The sequence below is a fragment of the Nerophis lumbriciformis genome, linkage group LG01 (genome assembly GCF_033978685.3).
Source record: "Nerophis lumbriciformis linkage group LG01, RoL_Nlum_v2.1, whole genome shotgun sequence".
NCBI lineage: Eukaryota > Metazoa > Chordata > Actinopteri > Syngnathiformes > Syngnathidae > Nerophis > Nerophis lumbriciformis.
The window spans coordinates 62811780-62833577 of record NC_084548.2 but is presented as its reverse complement, the minus strand read 5'-3'; the positions used below and the strand labels follow the sequence as shown (position 1 = coordinate 62833577).

At 35.7% G+C, this 21798-nt stretch overlaps 1 protein-coding gene across 1 annotated transcript in view; it reads right to left on the bottom strand.

Annotated features, from left to right (window-relative positions):
• Nucleotides 1-21798, bottom strand: part of LOC133570838 (protein Wnt-7a-like) — a 71198-nt gene that overhangs the window by 17306 nt on the left and 32094 nt on the right. The window contains exon 3 of the mRNA XM_061923583.1: nucleotides 12124-12395. Coding sequence (XP_061779567.1) covers nucleotides 12124-12395 — 272 coding nt within the window. The remainder of the gene's footprint in view (nucleotides 1-12123; nucleotides 12396-21798) is intronic.

The following is a 21798-nucleotide window of genomic DNA, read 5'->3' as shown; positions in this document are numbered from 1 at the left end:
CCAGGAAGTTCCCATTGAAATGAATGGGACAATTTTCCGAGTTGCACAATTCCCACATTTGTCAACCGATTCAAACCATTCCACTGTCAAAACATTCCTCTTAGTCAGGACAAAAAAACAAGTTGGTTTAAGAACTTCAAAAATTCCTGTTTTTTCCGTAGTTCCATGATACCATTTCTCAATTAAAAAACTGTTACTACTTCAACATTTCTTGACCGATTCAAACAAGTCCAACACCAACCAATTCAACTCATTCAGGACATTCATGCTTCTACTCTTTCAAAAAAATTTCGTTTTTCCCGAAATTCCCAAATTTCCAGGAAGATCCCATTGAAATGAATGGGACATTTTTCCGAGTTGCACAATTCCCACATTTTTCAACCTATTCAAACCATTCCAACATCAACACATCCCACTCATTCTGGACATTCAAACTAACACTTTCCCAAACTCCAAACCAAATTCCAGGTTTCCTGGAAATTCTATCTCTTCAACATTCAAACTATTCTTACATTCATACTACATTCTGTCAGCATTTCACTTCGACTTCAGCATCGGAGCATTCACACGCAATTCCTTCAGGAATTGCCTCATCTAGTTATTATTAGTAGTAGTATTTAAAATTATTCGATTAAATCGATTATTTGATTGGAAAATAGCTTTGATTAAAATAGTTTTTCTCCGATTAATCGTTTAACGGGTATAACATTCCAAAACAGAGAAATTCAGACCTATGAAGCACCAGGAACTTTAAATTTCTGCAATGGGATGTTATTGATTTTATTTATTAATTCACGCAAACGTGTGGAAAATGGAATTTCATCGTTGATAATGAGCATGAGGAATCGATAATAAAGGTTATAAAAGTCTATAAAGTGTGTTTTATCCGATTGTTCCATTAGTCGAACAACAGATTACTCAATTCCTAAAATAATGCATCGCTGCAGCCCAACAGAACAGAACATAGAAATCCAAACATTGTTATTGTTACCATGGTAACAACCAGATACCTACAGACACACCACCTCGCCTTATAGGGGCGGCTATCGCCTGTGAGGTTGTAACGGTTGTTGCTATATTATAAATCATACATCATCACACGCATGGTAGAAGGTTGTGGACATAAGCCGAGAAGTTGGTCAACTTCGACTAAATCAGCTCTCAACTTAGACTCGGAAGACTCAGCAAGATGATAATCGCTAGTTTACATGAGGATTGTTCTGAATTTATCATCATCTTAACAGGGAGTATTGTGCTGAAAGGTTCAACTATCTCATCGGTCTTTATCCCAGTGAGAGCAGACATTGTATAGTAAGTGATTGTTTTATTATGTGTGTATATCTTGTTTAGCACTTAGCATTACTGCTACATGGCGCTTGGTGTTTGACTAAAGCTGCATCTGTTTAGCACACAGCTTCTAAAACTTGTAGATCATCCTCCTTATGTTCAGGTTCAAAAACAGACGTTTCTGGATCATCATTTGTCCCTAAGTAGTCTTTGTTGTCTCTCATCAAGTCTGCCATGATTAGTAGTCTTGTTGTTGTTGAAGGGAAAGTGAACGTTGTGATGTGTCTATGAAATGAATACTTAAAATGATGAAAATATGTAAATATTACATATTATGAATGTTACTACATTACATATATACTTACAGTATGATGAAAATATGTAAATATAACATGTTATTATGAAAGTTACTACATTACATATATATTTACAGCATGATGAAAATATGTAAATATTACATGTTATTATGAATGTTACTACATTACATACACTTACAGTATGATGTAAATATTACATGTTATTATGAATGTAACTACATGACATATATACTTACAGTATGATGAAAATATGTAAATACGACATGTTATTATGAATGTTACTACATGACATATATACTTACAGTATGATGAAAATATGCAAATATTACATGTTATTATGAATGTTACTACATGACATACTGTATATACTTACAGTATGATGAAAATATGTAAATATTATATGTTATGAATGTTACTACATGACATACTGTATATACTTACATCATAATGAAAATATGTAAATATTATATGGTATTATGAATGTTACGACATGACATATGTACTTACAGTATGATTAAAATATATAAATATTACATGTTATTATGAATGTTACTACATTACATACACTTACATTATGATGTAAATATTACATGTTATGAATGTTACTACATGACATATATATTTACAGTATGATGAAAATATGTAAATATGACATGTTATAATGAATGTTACTAGACACTACATATATACTTACAGTATGACGAAAACATGTAAATATGACATGTTTTTCTGAATGTTACTACATTACATATATACTTACAGTGTGATGAAACTATGTAAATATTACATGTTATTATGAATGTTACTACATGACATACTGTATATACTTACAGTATGATGAAAATATGTAAATATTATATGGTATTATGAATGCTACGACATGACATATATACTTACAGTATGATGACAATATGTAAATATTCCATGTTATTATGAATGTTACTACATTACATATATATTTACAGTAAGATGAAAATATGACATGTTATTATGAATGTTACTACATTACATATATACTTACAGTATGATAAAAATATGTACATACTACATATTATGAAAGTTACTACATTACATATATATATTTACAGTATGATAAATATGTAAATATGACATGTTAATATGAATGTTACTACATGACATATATATATATATATATATATACACAGTATGATGAAACTATGTAAATATGACATGTTATAATGAATGTTACTAGATACTACATATATACTTACAGTATGATGAAAATCTGTAAATATGACATGTTATTTTGAATGTTACTACATTACATATATACTTACAGTATGATGAAAATCTGTAAATATTACATGTTATTATGAATGTTACATGACATATATACTTACAGTATGATGAAAATATGTAAATATGACATGTTATTATGAACGTTACTACATTACATATATACTTACATCATGATGAAAATATGTAAATATTCCATGTTATTATGAATGTTACTACATTACATATATACTTACAGTATGATAAAAATATGTAAATATTACATATTATGAATGTTATTACATTACATATATACTTACAGTAAGATGAAAATATGACATGTCATTATGAATGTTATTACATTACATATATATACTTACAGTATGATGAAAATATGTAAATATTACATGTTATGATGAATGTTACTAGATACTACATCTGTACTTACAGCGTGTATATAAAACCTTGATGGAGGTTTTTGGAGGGTTTTTTTTAGGGTTCTCTGGCGGAATAGAGCTACTCCTGTTAAGTTCGTTGTTAGCTGACTTTTGCTAACATTTATTTAAGATTTAGAATGCATTAGAAATAATAACATATCTGTTCTTATCTTACGTAAGGATTGTGAATGATAACCAATGTCTTCTTCTTTTTGCTGGTAATCATTTTCAAGCAGATTTGGTCATGAATTATTGATAATTATAGGAATTAATTAGTCGTTAATCTTCATAAGAGCGTGAGAAGAGAGCAAGCTGCAGCTGAGAATCAAATGGACGTCCATCAAAGTGCGGCATGACAGCGTACACACAGAAGCCAAAATAAGGTGTCAGATGTCAGCCCGTGTGTGTGTGTGTGTGTGTGTGTGTGTGTGTGTGTGTGTGTGTGTGTGCGTGTGTGTGTGTGAGTGTAGTCACCACACACACACACAAATGTCAGGGTGCAGAGTGACTGGGATTAAATCTAAAGCCAGCATGATGACAAGGAGCAGCAAAGATGGTCGCTGCAGGAATTCTCCTCGCAAACAAAGTCGGCTCGCATAAACCTCGCACGTTTAGAGTAGGATCTCGGCCAAGTCGACGTCCAAAGACTCAAGTCGCTTGTCTTCAGGGCTGTCATCCATCAGCTGCTGTGTGACCAACACTTGTGACAGCCTTTGTGCGTCCCGTCGCAGCTCAGCGTCACCGCCGCTCATTAGCATAAAGTGAGGGGGGGGGGGCCGCCTTTATTAGCGAGGAGCACAAAACAAGCGCTCAAAGATTCCTGGAAGACAAGAAAAGCCAATTTGGATTCAGCGCGTAGAAAGTGAGGGGCCGAGGGCGAGTGTGAGAACTCGGGACAATCGGGCCCTCGCTGGCACCGGCAGAGGAAGCCAGGGTCCGAGTCCACTGGGCCAAGGCTCATTGTGGACCCGCTGAAAGGAGCGGGCCCGAGTCTGTCCCCTTTGTGTCCGTCCTGCCGCGTCCACGCCGGATAATGTCGGCGAGTGAGGGATGGAGGACGTGAATAATGTCGGCGAGTGAGGGATGGAGGACGTGAAAGGCTGAATGCACAGCGGGGGGTGTGGGGGGGGGACGTCGGGGACAAAAGGAAGGATGGTGTCACAAAGGAGACTTTTTGGACGCTGCCAAGGTCTTTTCTGTGCGGCTTGTAATCAATCCACTCCTTTGCTAAAAGCCACCTTTATGTCGCTGCAAAAGTTCACCTGGACTTCATCCCATGCTGGAAGTCACCAGGACCGGCCTCGCGAGTCGGCGTGTCCCAGTTCCGAGTCGCAAGTCTCGCGCTGGAACTGGTCGCGTTTCCTTCTTGAAAAAAGTCGCACCGGCCCCGAGTTTCAAAGACGGCCGCCCTGAATGTAAACAACAGCATACGCTTCTAAAATATCCCTTATTTAGTCAAAGACTAAGCATCATGTAGAATTATAACATGTAATATTTACATATTTTCATCATACTGTAAGTATATATGTAGTATCTAGTAACATTCATAATAACATGTCATATTTTCATCTTACTGTAAGTATATATGTAATGTAGTAACATTCATAATAACATGTAATATTTACATATTTTCATCATACTGTAAGTATATATGTAGTATCTAGTAACATTCATAATAACATGTCATATTTTCATCTTACTGTAAGTATATATGTAATGTTGTAACATTCATAATAACATGTAACATTTACATATTTTCATCACACTAAGTATATATGTAGTATCTAGTAACATTCATAAAAACATGTCATATTTACATATTTTCATCATACTGTAAGTATATATGTAGTATCTAGTAACATTCATAATAACATGCCATATTTTCATCTTACTGTAAGTATATATGTAATGTAGTAACATTCATAATAACATGTAATATTTACATATTTTCATCATACTGTAAGTATATATGTAGTATCTAGTAACATTCATAATAACATGTCATATTTTCATCTTACTGTAAGTATATATGTAATGTTGTAACATTCATAATAACATGTAACATTTACATATTTTCATCACACTGTAAGTATATATGTAGTATCTAGTAACATTCATAAAAACATGTCATATTTACATATTTTCATCATACTGTAAGTATATATGTAGTATCTAGTAACATTCATAATAACATGTCATATTTTCATCTTACTGTAAGTATATATGTAATGTTGTAACATTCATAATAACATGTAACATTTACATATTTTCATCACACTAAGTATATATGTAGTATCTAGTAACATTCATAAAAACATGTCATATTTACATATTTTCATCATACTGTAAGTATATATGTAGTATCTAGTAACATTCATAATAACATGCCATATTTTCATCTTACTGTAAGTATATATGTAATGTAGTAACATTCATAATAACATGTAATATTTACATATTTTCATCATACTGTAAGTATATATGTAGTATCTAGTAACATTCATAATAACATGTCATATTTTCATCTTACTGTAAGTATATATGTAATGTTGTAACATTCATAATAACATGTAACATTTACATATTTTCATCACACTGTAAGTATATATGTAGTATCTAGTAACATTCATAAAAACATGTCATATTTACATATTTTCATCATACTGTAAGTATATATGTAGTATCTAGTAACATTCATAATAACATGTCATATTTTCATCTTACTGTAAGTATATATGTAATGTAGTAACATTCATAATAACATGTAATATTTACATATTTTCATCATACTGTAAGTATATATGTAGTATCTAGTAACATTCATAATAACATGTCATATTTACATATTTTCATCATACTGTAAGTATAAATGTAGTATCGAGTAACATTCATAATAAAATGTCATATTTACATATTTTCATCATACTGTAAGTATATATGTAATGTAGTAACATTCGTAATAACATGTAATATTTACATATTTTCATCATACTGTAAGTATATATGTAATGTAGTAACATTTGTAATAACATGTAATATTTACATATTTTCATCATACTGTAAGTATATATGTAATGTAGTAACATTCGTAATAACATGTAATATTTACATATTTTCATCACACTGTAAGTATATATGTAGTATTTAGCAGAGGTGGGACCAAGTCATTGTTTTGCAAGTCACAAGTAAGTCTCAAGTCTTTGCCCTCAAGTCCGAGTCAAGTCCCGAGTCAAGACAGGCAAGCCCTGAGTCAAGTCCAAAGTCAAGACTGGAAAGTCTCAAGTCAAGTCCTAAGTCCTGCATTTTGAGTTTCGAGTCCTTTCAAGTCCTTTTAACCACAGACTAATATATTAACACAGATTGTGTATGCTTTTCAAACGCTGTATTTATTTATTAAAACAAGTGCATTTTAAATTGCAGGAAAGAAAATTGTGCTGACATTGCACTTTATAATAGCACTATTAACCAGTCATTTTAAACATTAACTCATTCCTTTACAGAACAAACACATTGAAAAATAAAGTGCAAATGTACTTATTTGTACAAAAGTGTTAACATTGAAAAAACATGACATATACGTGAACATAACAAAAAAGTTGTACTTTTTATATGTCAGGGCCCTATGCTGCATTGCATTTGCAAAAGACCAAATTAGCCAAGAGTCTGTCAGTCATTTGTGCACGATGGGGGCGTAGTATGATGCCACCATGGCTGAAAACTCGCTCCACTGGAGCACTGGAGGCAGGCACTGCCAAGACTCTCATGGCCACTCGGAACAGTGAAGGAAGAGTCTTCATGTTCAATGCCCAGAACAAAAGGGGGAGAGAGTTGTTTTGGGTTGGTGCACTACTTGTAAGTGTATCTTGTATTTTTTATGTTGATTTAATTAAAAAAAGAAAAAAAAAATTATTTCTTGTGCGGCCCGATACCAATCGATCCACGGACCAGTACCGGGCCGCGGCCCGGTGGTTGGGGACCACTGAGGTAAACAACCAACAGTATGTCAGAAAGCTAGCTAAAACGGTACCGGTACACATATTCATAATATAGTATACATTTTAACTGACCTTTATTTTACTATTTTTGTCTTTTTTTAGGTGGCTAAAATACGCGGTGCTGCTGACCGCCGTCTAACGTTACGTGTGATATATTGACTAACGTAACCCTGCTTAAAAAAAATCACTGAACAAAAAGTATGAATAAGGTAGTGAACTGCAACAGATTCCCGTGTTTGCAATAACGTTATAACGTTAGCAGTGAGTTTACAGCCTCACTGATTTAACTACACAGCAAATAAAAGTCACGTTACTTAGCCAATAAACGTTATCTTACATTCAAAACTTACCCTTCTTTGTGCAACTTCAAATGCCGGACGAAGTTGGAAGTTGTTGCCTCTCCATCAGTAATTTTGGAACCGCATGTGTTGCATACTGCAAACCGTTTTGTGTTGACCACCTCGTAATTTTTATACCCAAACGAAATTATTTTAGGCATCATTTTTTGTTCACTGGCATGTGGTTTGGACATGTCTTCTTCGTTGGTTGTCCTGCAATTTGATTGGATGAATGCTGTGTGATGAATACAAAGTAGATCTAATTTGATTGGCTGTTGTACTGAGCGCACACCAGCTGACACACGCAACGCTGATAGACAAGTACACAATGAAAAATACGGAGCGCTCCCGAATAACTTTTTCATATTTGGGTTTTGGGGAAAGTAGCAAGTCATGTCAAGTCATGTCAATTCAAAAGGCTCAAGTCCAAGTGAAGTCACAAGTCATTGATGTTAAAGTCTAAGTCGAGTTGCAAGTCTTTTTACATTTTGTCAAGTCGAGTCTAAAGTCATCAAATTCATGACTCGAGTCTGACTCGAGTCCAAGTCATGTGACTCGAGTCCACACCTCTGGTATCTAGTAACATTCATAAAAACATGTCATATTTACATATTTTCATCATACTGTAAGTATATATGTAATGTAGTTACATTCATAATAACATGTAAAAAAAATTCAAAACGATTCTTACTAATAACAATTCTTAATCGATTTAAAAAAAATACAAACATGTTTCTTTTCTTTTAGGGTAATATTAAAAATGATCAGAGCTATTTGTCTAATGTTGTAAGGGAACTTAGACTCGGAAGACTCAGCATCATACTTACGGTATGATGAAAATATGTAAATATGACATGTTATTATGAATGTTACTAGATACTACATATATACTTACAGTATGATGAAAATATGTAAATATTACATGTTATTATGAATGTTACTACATTGCATATATACTTACAGTATGGTGAAAATATGTAAATATTACATGTTATGTATGTTACTACATTAAATATATACTTACAGTAAGATGAAAAAATGACGTGTTATTATGAATGTTACTACATTACATATATACTTACAGTATGATGAAAATATGTAAATATGACATATTATGAATGTTACTAGATACTACATATATACTTACAGTATGATGAAAATACGTAAATATTACATGTTATTATGAATGTTACTACATTACATATATACTTACAGTAAGATGAAAATATGACATATTATGAATGTTACTAGATACTACATATGTACTTACAGTATAATGAAAATATTGAAATATTACATGTTATTATGAATGTTACTACATTACATATATACTTACAGTAAGATGAAAATATGACATGTTATTATGAATGTTACTAGATACTACATATGTACTAACAGTATGATGAAAATATGTAAATATTACATGTTATTATGAATGTTACTACATTACATATATACTTACAGTATGATGAAAATATGTAAATATTACATGTTATTATGAATGTTACTACATGACATACTGTATATACTTACATCATGATAAAAATATGTAAATATTATATGGTATTATGAATGTTACGACATGACGTATATACTTACAGTATGATGGAAATATGTAAATATTACAAGTTATTATGAATGTTACGACATGACATATATACTTACAGTATGATTAAAATATGTAAATATTACATGTTATTATGAATGTTACTACATTTCATATATACTTACAGTAAGATGAAAATATGACATGTTATTATGAATGTTACTACATTACATATACACTTACAGTATGATGAAAATATGTAAATATTACATGTTATGAAAGTTATTGATTATTATTCTGAACTTATCATCATCTTAACAGGGAGTATTGTGCTGAAAGATACCGCATCTTTAGCCACGTGCTGAGCGACTACTTTAGTGATGGTTTTGTGTAAATGATTCCCCCGCAATAAACTGATTTCAAGCAGGAGTTTGTTTGTTTGTCGTGTTCTTGTCCATTTCCCGCACTCGATCAGTTGCTACTGTTTCACATGTTGTTCTGCTGCCTTTTTTAAAAATAACTTTGCAGCACGCAGCTATTTGTTCCAAGCCTGTTGCCGCAAAACCAAACCACTGACAACACTTTTCTTTGGAACAAACGTCTCGCTTTCGTTAGCGTTAGCATTAGCCATGTTTTGCTAGGTGTGAGTAAATCACCATAAGGAAATACGGGGAAGGGCAAAAAATATGTTGGCGCAAGAAATTAAAAAGTGTCTGCAAAAAAACCCTCAAATGTATCGGTCAATAAAATAAATGTATAACCCAGACCGAGCAAAACTAGTGTGGCCAGGTTGATTTGCGACTTCATAACGAACGCTCACAACTCGGCTGTGACGTCATTCCCAGCTCCCACGTCTAACTTCTCAGGTAAATGGAACGCAGTATTAGGGGAATATTTTCTCTCCTTTTAGCCTTGGTCCCGCTAGAAGAAGATAAACACATATGCAAACCCCCGTTTCCATATGAGTTGGGAAATTGTGTTAGATGTAAATATAAACGGAATACAATGATTTGCAAATCATTTTCATTTTACTTAGAATTTCATGGCTGCAACACGTGCCAAAGTAGTTGGGAAAGGGCATGTTCACCACTGTGTTATATGGCCTTTCCTTTTCTCCGTTGTGGTATTTTAGGCTTCATAATTCGCCACACATTTTCAATGGGAGACAGGTCTGGACTACAGGCAGGCCAGTCTAGTACCCGCACTCTTTTACTGTGAAGCCACGTTGATGTAACACGTGGCTTGGCATTGTCTTGCTGAAATAAGCAGGGGCGTCCATGGTAACGTTGCTTGGATGGCAACATATGTTGCTCCAAAACCTGTATGTACCTTTCAGCATTAATGGCGCCTTCACAGATGTGTAAGTTACCCATGTCTTGGGCACTAATACACCCCCATACCATCACACATGCTGGCTTTTCAACTTTGCGCCTATAACAATCCGGATGGTTCTTTTCCTCTTTGGTCCGGAGGACACGACGTCCACAGTTTCCAAAAACCATTTCAAATGTGGACTCGTCAGACCACAGAACACTTTTCCACTTTGTATCAGTCCATCTTAGATGAGCTCAGGCCCAGCGAAGCCGACGGCGTTTCTGGGTGTTGTTGATAAACGGTTTTCGCCTTGCATAGGAGAGTTTTAACTTGCACTTACAGATGTAGCGCCCAACTGTAGTTACTGACAGTGGGTTTCTGAAGTGTTCCTGAGCCTATGTGGTGATATCCTTTACACACTGATGTCGCTTGTTGATGCAGTACAGCCTGAGGGATCGAAGGTCACGGGCTTAGCTGCTTACGTGCAGTGATTTCTCCAGATTCTCTGAACCCTTTGATGATATTACGGACCGTAGATGGGGAAATCCCTAAATTCCTTGCAATAGCTGGTTGAGAAAGTTTTTTCTTAAACTGTTCAACAATTTGCTCACGCATTTGTTGACAAAGTGGTAACCCTCGCCCCATCCTTGTTTGTGAATGACTGAGCATTTCATGGAATCTACGTTTATACCCAATCACGGCACCCACCTGTTCCCAATTAGCCTGCACACCTGTGGGATGTTCCCAATAAGTGTTTGATGAGCATTCCTCAACTTTATCAGTATTTATTGCCACCTTTCCCAACTTCTTTGTCACGTGTTGCTGGCATCAAATTCTAAAGTTAATGATTATTTGCAAAAAAAAAAGTTTTTTTTTATCAGTTTGAACATCAAATATGTTGTCTTTGTAGCATATTCAACTGAATATGGGTTGAAAAATGATTTGCAAATCATTGTATTCCGTTTATATTTACATCTAACACAATTTCCCAACTCATATGGAAACGGGGTTTGTATATATATATATATATATATATATATATATATATATATATATATATATATTAATTAATTAATTAAAGTACCAATGATTGTCACACACACACTAGGTGTGGCGAAATTATTCTCTGCATTTGACCCATCACCCTTGATCACCCCCTGAGAGGTGAGGGGAGCAGTAAGCAGCAGCGGTGGCCACGCCCGGGAATCATTTTTGGTGATTCAACCCCCAATTCCAACCCTTGATGCTGAGTGCCAAGCAAGGAGGTAATGGGTCCCATTTTTATAGTCTTTATATATATATACATACTTACTGTACATACATACATACATATATATATATATATATATATATATATATGTATATATATATATATATATATATTATATATAATTAACTTTCAGTTTCGATTCCTGCCTGGAAAAAAGCATGCGAGACGGGCGACCGTTTTAGAGACCGCTCCGACCTTTAGATGGTGGGATTGACTCTCCTTCCCTGGCCTTTCTATTGTTGTTATTATTCGATTGTACCTAAACAACAAATTGTTAAGCTTCAGTTCTAGTCCTAGTTCATCACGTCAGACGGTCTTAGAACCGCAGAATCCAGCAGGACTCTCCCTCCCGGCACCAGGTGACCCGCGGCAGGGCGACTTACCTTGCGTCCCACCTCGTTGTTGTGGAGGTTCATCAGCGTCCTGGCGTTCTGTTTGACCTCCCGGGCGTCGATGAAGACTTTGGAGAATCCCAGACCGTAGCCGATGTCCGCCGAGCAGCCCCCCCACTTCCAGCCCTGGTCCTTGCTGTAGAAGCCCTGCTTGTCTTTGTCGCAGCTGCAGTCGCTCAGGTTCCCCTGCGTGCAGGCGGCGGTGACGGCGTGGGCCACGCCGGCCGCGATGATGGCGTAGGTGAAGGCCGCTTCTTTGCTGCCTTGAGAGGAGACAACGGGGGACAGGCATCAGCTTTTGTCTGGTTTCAAGGTGCTGCCCGGCGCCCCCTAGAGTGGTGTTGGTCAACCACATTCAAATACAGTCTGGCGTGCCGTGGGAGATTATGCCATTTCACTTCAAATATTTTTTGCAAACCAGTAATTATAATCCGCAAATAATGTGCCGGTGTTGAATGTCTGTGCTGTCTGGAGCTCGGCAATGTAACCATGTAATACCATTCCATATCAGTAGGTGGCAGCAGGGAGATAATTGCTTTGTAGATGTCGGGGACATGGTTTGTCGACTACTCCTTCCACATTTTTCAACCCACTTCAACCGTTCCGCCGTCAAATCATTCCTCTTAATCAGGACAAAAAAAAAAAACGAAGTTTTTTTGAACTGGAAAAATTCCCGGTTTTCCCGAAATTCCAGGAATTCCGTAATGCCATTACTCAATTAAAAATGTTAACACTTCAACATTTCTCGACCGATTTGAAAAATTCCAACACCAACCATTTCAACTCATTCAGAAGATTCACTTTTTTTTTTTAGCATTTTCAAAAACATTCCCGCTTTTTCCCAAAATTTCCATGAAATTTTCATTGAAATGAATGGGACATTTTTCAAAGTTCCACAACTCCCACATTTTTTTATCTGATTCAAACTGTTCCAACTTCAAAATATTCACCCTGTTCAGGGATTGTGTGCTCCCTTTTAACAATTATTTTAAAAATTTCCCGGATTTCCTAGAAATCCCAGTTTTTAGAGAGATTTTCCCCATTTAAAATGAATTATCAATTTTTCAAACTTCCACAGTTCCCACACTTGTCAACCGATTCAAACCATTCTACCTTTAAAACATTAAATTCATCCTGGAAATTCAAACCCCCATTTTTCCATGTTCAACAAATTTCCATGATTTCCCAGAAATCACGTTTTTTTCAAACCCTTTTTTCTGTCGACTACACCTTCCACATTTTTCAACCCACTTCAACCGTTCCACTATCAAAACATTCCTCTTAATCAAGACAAAAAAAACAAAGTTGTTTTTTGAAGTAGAAACATTTTCCCAAAATTCCAGGAATTCCATAATGCCATTTCTCAATTAAAAATGTTAACACTTCAACATTTCTCGACCGATTTGAAAAATTCCAACACCAACCATTTCATCTCATTCAGAAGATTCACATTTTTTAAGCATTTTTTAAAAAATTCCCGCTTTTTCCTAAAATTTCCATGAAATTCCCATTGAAATAAATGAGACATTTTTCAAAGTTCCAAAACTCCAAAAAATTGTATCCGATTCAAACCGTTCCAACTTAAAAATATTCAGCCTGTTCAGGGATTGTGTGCTCCCTTTTAACAATTATTTTGAAAATTTCCCGGATTTCCTAGAAATCCCAGTTTTTAGAGAGATTTTCCTCTTTCAAAATGAATTATCCATTTTTCAAACTTCCACAATTCCCACATTTTTCAATCGATTCAAACCATTATACCTTTAAAACATTAAATTCATCCTGGAAATGCAAACCCCCATTTTTTCATGTTCAACAAATTTCCATAAGTTCCCAGAAATCAAGTTTTTTCCAACTTCCAGGAATTCCTGTGTTTTCTAACCTTATTTCTAACCTTTTTCGTACAACGACTCCTTTCACATTTTTCAACGTATTTGAACCGTTTAACTGTCAAAACATTCCTCTTAGTAAGGACAAAAAACCAAGTTGATTTAAGAACTTAAAAAATTCCTGGTTTTCCTGAAATTCCAGGAATTCCCAGAAATCCTGTTTTTTCAAATCCTTTTTTCTGTCAACTACTCCTTCCACATTTTTCAACCCACTTCAACCGTTCCATCGTCAAAACATTCCTCTTAATCAGAAAAAAAACCAAAGTTGTTTTTTGAACTAAAAAAATTCCCAGTTTTCCCAAAATTCCAGGAGTTCCGTAATGCCATTTCTCAATTAAAAATGTTAGGACTTGAACGTTTCTCGACCGATTTGAAAAATTCCAACACCAACCATTTCAAATCATTCAGAACATTAATTTTTTAGCATTTTCAAAAAAATTCCCACTTTTCCCCGAAATGTCCATGGAATTCCCATTAAAATGAATGGGACATTTTTCAAAGTTCCACAACTTCCACATTTTTTATCCGATTCAAACCATTCCAACTTCAAAATATTCAGCCTGTTCAGGGATTGTGTGCTCCCTTTTTACAATTATTTTAAAAAAATCCCGGATTTCCTAGAATTCCCAGTTTTTACAGAGATTTTCCCCATTTAAAATGAATTATCCGTTTTTCAAACTTCTACAGTTCCCACACTTGTCAACCGATTCAAACCATTCTACCTTTAAAACATTAAATTCATCCTGGAAATTCAAACCCCCATTTTTCCATGTTCAACAAATTTCCATGAGTTCCCAGAAATCCCGTTTTTTCAGTCGACTACTCATTTCACATTTTTCAACCCACTTCAACCGTTCCACCGTCAAAGTATTCTTCTTAATCAGAAAAAAAACCGAAGTTGTTTTTTGAACTAAAAAAATTCCCGGTTTTCCCGAAATTCCAGGAATTAAGTAATACCATTTCTCAATTAAAAATGTTAGGACTTTAACATTTCTCTACCGATTTGAACAATTCCAACACCAACCATTTCAACTAATTTAGAACATTCACATTGTTTAGCAATTTGAAAAAAATTCCCGCTTCTTCCCAAAATTTCCATGAAATTCCCATTGAAATGAATGGGACATTTTTCAAAGTTTCACAACACCAAAAAGTTTTATTCGATTCAAACCATTCCAACTTCAAAATATTCAGCCTGTTCAGGGATTGTGTGCTTCATTTGAACAATTATAAAATACAATTCCCGGATTTCCTAGAATTCCCAGTTTTTAGAGAGATTTTCCCCATTCAAAATGAATTATCAATTTTTCAAACTTCCACAATTCCCACATTTTTCAACCGATTCAATCCATTCTACCTTTAAAACATTAAATTCATCCTGGAAATGCAACCCCCCATTTTTTCATGTTCAACAAATTTCCATAAGTTCCCAGAAATCACGTGTTTTCCAACTTCCAGGAATTCCTGTGTTTTCTAACCTTATTTCTAACCTTTTTCGTACAACGACTCATTTCACATTTTTCAACGTATTTGAACCGTTTAACTGTCAAAACATTCCTCTTAGTAAGGACAAAAAACCAAGTTGGTTTAAGAACTTACAAAATTCCTGGTTTTCCTGAAATTCCAGGAATTCCCAGAAATCCCGTTTTTTCAAATCCTTTTTTCACCATTTTTTCTGTCAACTACTCCTTCCACATTTTTCAACCCACTTCAACCGTTCCACCGTCAAATCATTACTCTTAATCAGGACAAAAAACAAAGTTATTTTTTGAACTGTAAAAATTCCCATTTTTTCCGAAACTCCAGGAATTACGTAATATCATTTCTCAATTAAAAATGTTACGACTTCAACATTTCTCGACCGATTTGAAAAATTCCAACACCAACCATTTCAACTCATTCAGAACATTCATATATTTCGAGTATTTTCAAAAAAATTCACACTTTTCCCGAAATTCCCAAATGTCCATGAAATTCCCATTGAAAAGAATGGGACATTTTTCAAAGTTCCACAACTCCCACATTTGTATCCGATTCAAACCGTTCCAACTTCAAAATATTCAGACTGTTCAGGAATTGTGTGCTCCTTTTCAACAATTATTTTAAAAATTCCCGGATTTCTTAGAATTCCCAGTTTTTAGAGAAATGTCCCCATTGAAAATGAATTATCCATTTGTCAAACTTCCACAATTCCCAAATGTTTCAACCGATTCAAACCATTCCACCTTTAACACATTCAATTCATTCTGGAAATTCAAACAACCTTGTTTTCCACATTCAACACATTTCCAGGATTTCCTGCTTTTTTCTAACCTTGTATCCAACCTTTTTTAGTGCGATGACTCCTTTCACATTTTTCAACCTATTTGAATCGTTCCACAGTCAAAACATTCCTCTTAGTCAGAACAAAAAAACAAGTTGGTTAAAGACCTTGAAAAATTCCCGGTTTTCCGAAATTGCAGGAATTTCATAATACAATTTCTCAATAAAAATGTTACCACTTCAAGATTTCTCCACCGATTTGAAAAATTCCAACATCAACTATTTCAACCCATTCAGAACATTCTCATTTTTTTCAGCATTTTCCAAAAAAAAATCCTGCCTTTTCCGAAATCCCCAAATTTCCATGAAATTCCCTTTGAAAAGAATGGGACATTTTTCAAAGTTCCACAAGTCCCACTTTTTTTTATCCGATTCAAACCGTTCCAACTTCAAAATATTCAGCCTGTTCAGAAATTGTGTGCTCCTTTTCAACAATTATAACAAAACTTCCTGGATTTCCTAAAATTCCCAGTTTTTAAGGACATTTTCCCCATTCAAAATGAATTATCAATTTTTCAAACATCCACAATTCCCACATTTTTCAACCTATTCAAACCATTCCACCTTCAACACATTGAATTCTTCCTGGAAATTCAAACAACCATGTTTTCCACGTTCAACAAATTTCCAGGAATTCCTGTTTTTTCTAACCTTATTTCCAACCTTTTTTAGTGCAAGGACTTCTTTTACATTTTTCAACCCATTTGAACCGTTCCAAAACTTTCCTCTTAGTCAGGACAAAAAAACAAGTTGGTTTAAGAACATGAAAAATTCCCTAGTTTTCCCGAAACACAATTTTTCAATTAAAAAACTGTTACTACTTCAACATTTCTTGACCGATTTCAACAATTCCAACACCAATCAATTCAGCTCATTCAGCACATTCATGCTCCTAAGTAAACAAAAACAGAATGCTGGACGACAGCAAAGACTTACAGCGTGTGGAGCAGAGACGGCGTCCGCAAGTAGTCTTGATTGCTAAAACAGAGCAGGTGAGGGGAATAGCGCTCAATGGAAGACATGAAACTGCTCCAGGAAAATACCAACAAAACAGGAAAAGCCACCAAAACAGGAGCGCAAGACAAGAACTAAAACACTATACCAAAAAACTCCAAATAAGTCACGGTGTGATGTGACAGTACTTTGAGACAAGAGCTATAGTGATGCATGGTTGGTTATGGTTTGAATTCATATCCAACACTTGCGAGAACAACTTTTTTCGTAGAATATCGGCTACTGAGTTTAATTTTTTTATGATTTTTGCCAGACTTTTTCAATGAAAACAATGTGCCTCGGCTCAAAAAAGGTTGAAAAACTCTATACGAGAGTGGTGGAGTGTCGCTCACCACCAGTAAAGATGCACTTACTGAATATCAAATCACCTTCTGCTGTTAATTACCGTAGCAACCCATTTTTCTATTCACAGTAATGCGCTGTAAAAAAAACCAATGTTTATTCTATGAGAAAATTCTGGCGACTAAGCTACAAATCTTCAGATGTTTTTCATTTTAACAATACGTACGTAAAAAAAAATGTATGATCAAATGCATCTGAAATTCTGTAACAATATCATGAAGTGAACTCTCAGACATTTACAAACCCCCAAACCAGTGAAGTTGGCATATTGTGTAAATGGTAAATAAAAACAGAATACAATGATTTGCAAATCCTTTTCAACTTATATTCAATTGAATAGACTGCAAAGACAAGATATTTAATGTTCCAACTGAGAAACTTAATTTTTTTTTTGCAAATAATCATTAACTTAGAATTTAATGGCAGCAACAAGTTGTCACAGGGACATGTTCAACACTGTGTTACATGGCCTTTCCTTTTAACAACACTCAGTAAACGTTTGGGAACTGAGGAGACACATTTTTTAAGCTTCTCAGGTGGAATTATTTCCTATTCTTGCTTGATGTACAGCTTAAGTTGTTCAACAGTCCGGGGGTCTCCGTTGTGGTATTTTAGGCTTCATAATGCGCCACACATTTTCAATGGGAGACAGGTCTGGACTACAGGCAGGCCAGTCTAGTACCCGCACTCTTTTACTATGAAGCCACGTTGATGTAACATGTGGTTTGGCATTGTCTTGCTGAAATAAGCAGGGGCGTCCATGGTAACGTTGCTTAGATGGCAACATATGTTGCTCCAAAACCTGTATGTACCTTTCAGCATGAAAGGTGCCTTCACAGATGTGTAAGTTACCCATGTCTTGGGCACTAATACACCCCCATACCATCACAGATGCTGGCTTTTCAACTTTGCGCCTATAACAATCCGGATGGTTCTTTTCCTCTTTGGTCCAGAGGCCACGACCTCCACAGTTTCCAAAAACAATTTGAAATGTGGACCCGTCAGACCACAGAACACTTTTCCACTTTAAATCAGTCCACCTTAGATGAGCTTGGGCCCAGCGAAGCCGGCGGCGTTTCTGGGTGTTGTTGATAAATGGCTTTGGCTTTGCATAGTAGAGTTTCAACTTGCACTTACAGATGTAGCGAACAACTGTAGTTACTGACAGGGGTTTTCTGAAGTGTTCCTGAGCCCATGTGGTGATATCCTTTACACTCTGATGTCGCTTTTTGATGCAGTATTGCCTGAGGGATCGAAGGTCCATAATATCATCGCTTACGTGCAGTGATTCTCTGAACCTTTTGATGATATTACAGACCGGGGATGGGGAAATCCCTAAATTACTTGCAAAAACTGGTTGAGAATGTTGTTTTTAAACTGTTGGACAATTTGCTCACACATTTGTTGACAAAGTGGTGACCCTCGCCCCATCCTTGTTTGTGAATGACTGAGCATTTCATGGAAGCTGCTTTTATTCCCAATCATGGCACCCACCTGTTCCCAATGAGCCTGTTCACCTGTGTGATGTTCCAAAAAAGTGTTTGATGAGCATTCCTCAACTTTAGCAGCAACTCGCTAATAGCAACTTTATAGTAGCATCTCGCTAATAGCAACTTGATAGAAGCAACTCACTAATAGCAACTTGATAGTAGCAACGCGCTAATAGCAACTTGACAGCAGCAACTTGACATTAGCAACTCGCTAATAGCAACTTGATAGAAGTAACTCGTAAATAGCAACTTGATAGTAGGAACTTGATAATAGCAACTCGCTAATACCAACTTGATAGTAGCAACTCGCTAATAGCTACTTTATAGCAGCAACTCGCTAATAGCAACTTGATAATAGCAACCCGCTAATAGCAACTTGATAGTAGCGACTCGCAATTAGCAACTTGATAGTAGCAACTTGCTAAAAGCAACTTGATAGCAGCAACTCGCTAATAGCAACTTGATAGTAGCAACTTGCTAATAGCAACTTGATAATAGCAACTCACTAATAGCAACTTGATAGAAGCAACTCACTAAGAGGAAGTTGATAGTAGCAACTCGCTAATAGCAACTTGATAGTAGCAACACAATTAGAGCAACTTGATAGTAGCAACTCGCTAATAGCAACTTGATAGCAGCCACTCGCTAATAGCAACTTGATAGTAGAAACTCGCTAAGAGCAACATGATAGCAGCAACTCGCTATTAGTAACTTGATAGCAGCAACTCGTTATAAGCAACTTGATAGAAGCAACTCGCAAATACCAACTTGATAGTTGCAACTCGCTAATAGCAACTTCATAGCAGCAACTCACTAATAGCAACTTGATAGTAGCAACTCACTAATAGCAACTTGACAGCAGCAACTTAATAATAGCAACTTGACAACAGCAACTCGCTAATAGCAACTTGACAGCAGTTACATGCTAATAACAATTTGATAGTAGCAACTCGCAAAAAGCAACTTGATAGTAGCAACTTGATAATAGCAACTCGCTAATAGCAACTTGATAGTAGCAACTCGCTAATAGCTACTTGATAGCAGCAACTCGCTAATTGCAACTTGATAGCAGCAACTCGCTAATAGCAACTTGATAATAGCAACCCGCTAATAGGAACTTGATAGTAGTGACTCGCGAATAGCAACTTGATAGTAGCAACTCGCAAATAGCAACTTGATAGTAGCAACTTACTAATAGCAACTTGATAGTAGCAACTTGCTAATAGCAACTTGATAATAGCAACTCGCTAATAGCAACTAAACAGCAGCAACTCGCTATTAGCAACTTGATAGTAGCAACTCGCAAATAGCAACTTTATAATAGCAACTCGCTAATAGCAAATTGATAGAAGCAACTCACTAATAGCAACTTGATAGTAGCAACTAGCAGATAGCAACTTCATAGTAGCAACTCGCTAATAGCAACTTGATAATAGCAACTCGCTAATAGCAATTTGATAGTAGCGACTCGCTAATAGCCACTTGATATTAGCGACTCGCTAATAGCCACTTGATATTAGCGACTCGCTAATAGCAACTTGACAGAAGCAATTTGATAGCAGCAACTCGCTAATAGCAACTTGATAGTAGAAACTCGCAAATAGCAACTTGATAGTAGCAACTTGATAATAGCAACTTGCTAATAGCAATTTGATAGTAGCAACGCAATAATAGCAACTTGATAGTAGCAACTCGCTAATAGCAACTTGATGGCAGCCACTCGCTAATACCAACTTGATAGCAGCCACTCGTTAATACCAACTTGATAGTAGCAGCTTGCTAATAGCAACATGATAGCAGCAACTCGCTAATAGCCACTTGATAGCAGCAACTGAATAATAGCAACTTGATAGCAGCCACTCGCTATTAGCAATTTGATAGTAGCAACTCGCTAATAGCAACTTTATGGTAGCATTTCGCTAATAGCAACTTGATAGTAGCAACTCGCTAATAGCCACTTGATATTAGCAACTCACTAATAGCAACTTGACAGTAGCAATTTGATAGCAGCAACTCGCTAATAGCAACTTGATAGTAGCAACTTGACAGTAGCAATTTGATAGCAGCAACTCGCTAATAGCAACTTGATAGTAGCAACTCGCAAACAGCAACTTGATAGTAGCAACTTGCTAATAGCAATTTGATAGTAGCAACACAATAATAGCAACTTGATAGTAGCAACTTGATATTAGCAACTTGCTAATAGCAGCCACTCGCTAATACCAACTTGATAGCAGCCACTCGCTAATACCAACTTGATAGTAGCAGCTTGCTAATAGCCACTTGATAGCAGCAACTCGTTAATAGCAACTTGATAGCAGCAACTCGCTATTAGCAATTTGATAGTAGCAACTTTATGGTAGCATTTTGCTAATAGCAACTTGATAGAAGCAACTCGCTAATAGCAACTTGATTGTAGCAACTTGATAATAGCAACTTGTTAGCAGCAGCTCACTAATAGCAACTTGATAGCAGCAACTCGCTATTAGCAACTTGATAGTAGCAACTTGATAATAGCAACTTGACAGCAGCAGCTCACTAATAGCAACTTGATAGCAGCAACTTGCTAATAGCAACTTGATAGTAGCAACTCGCTAATAGCAAATTTATGG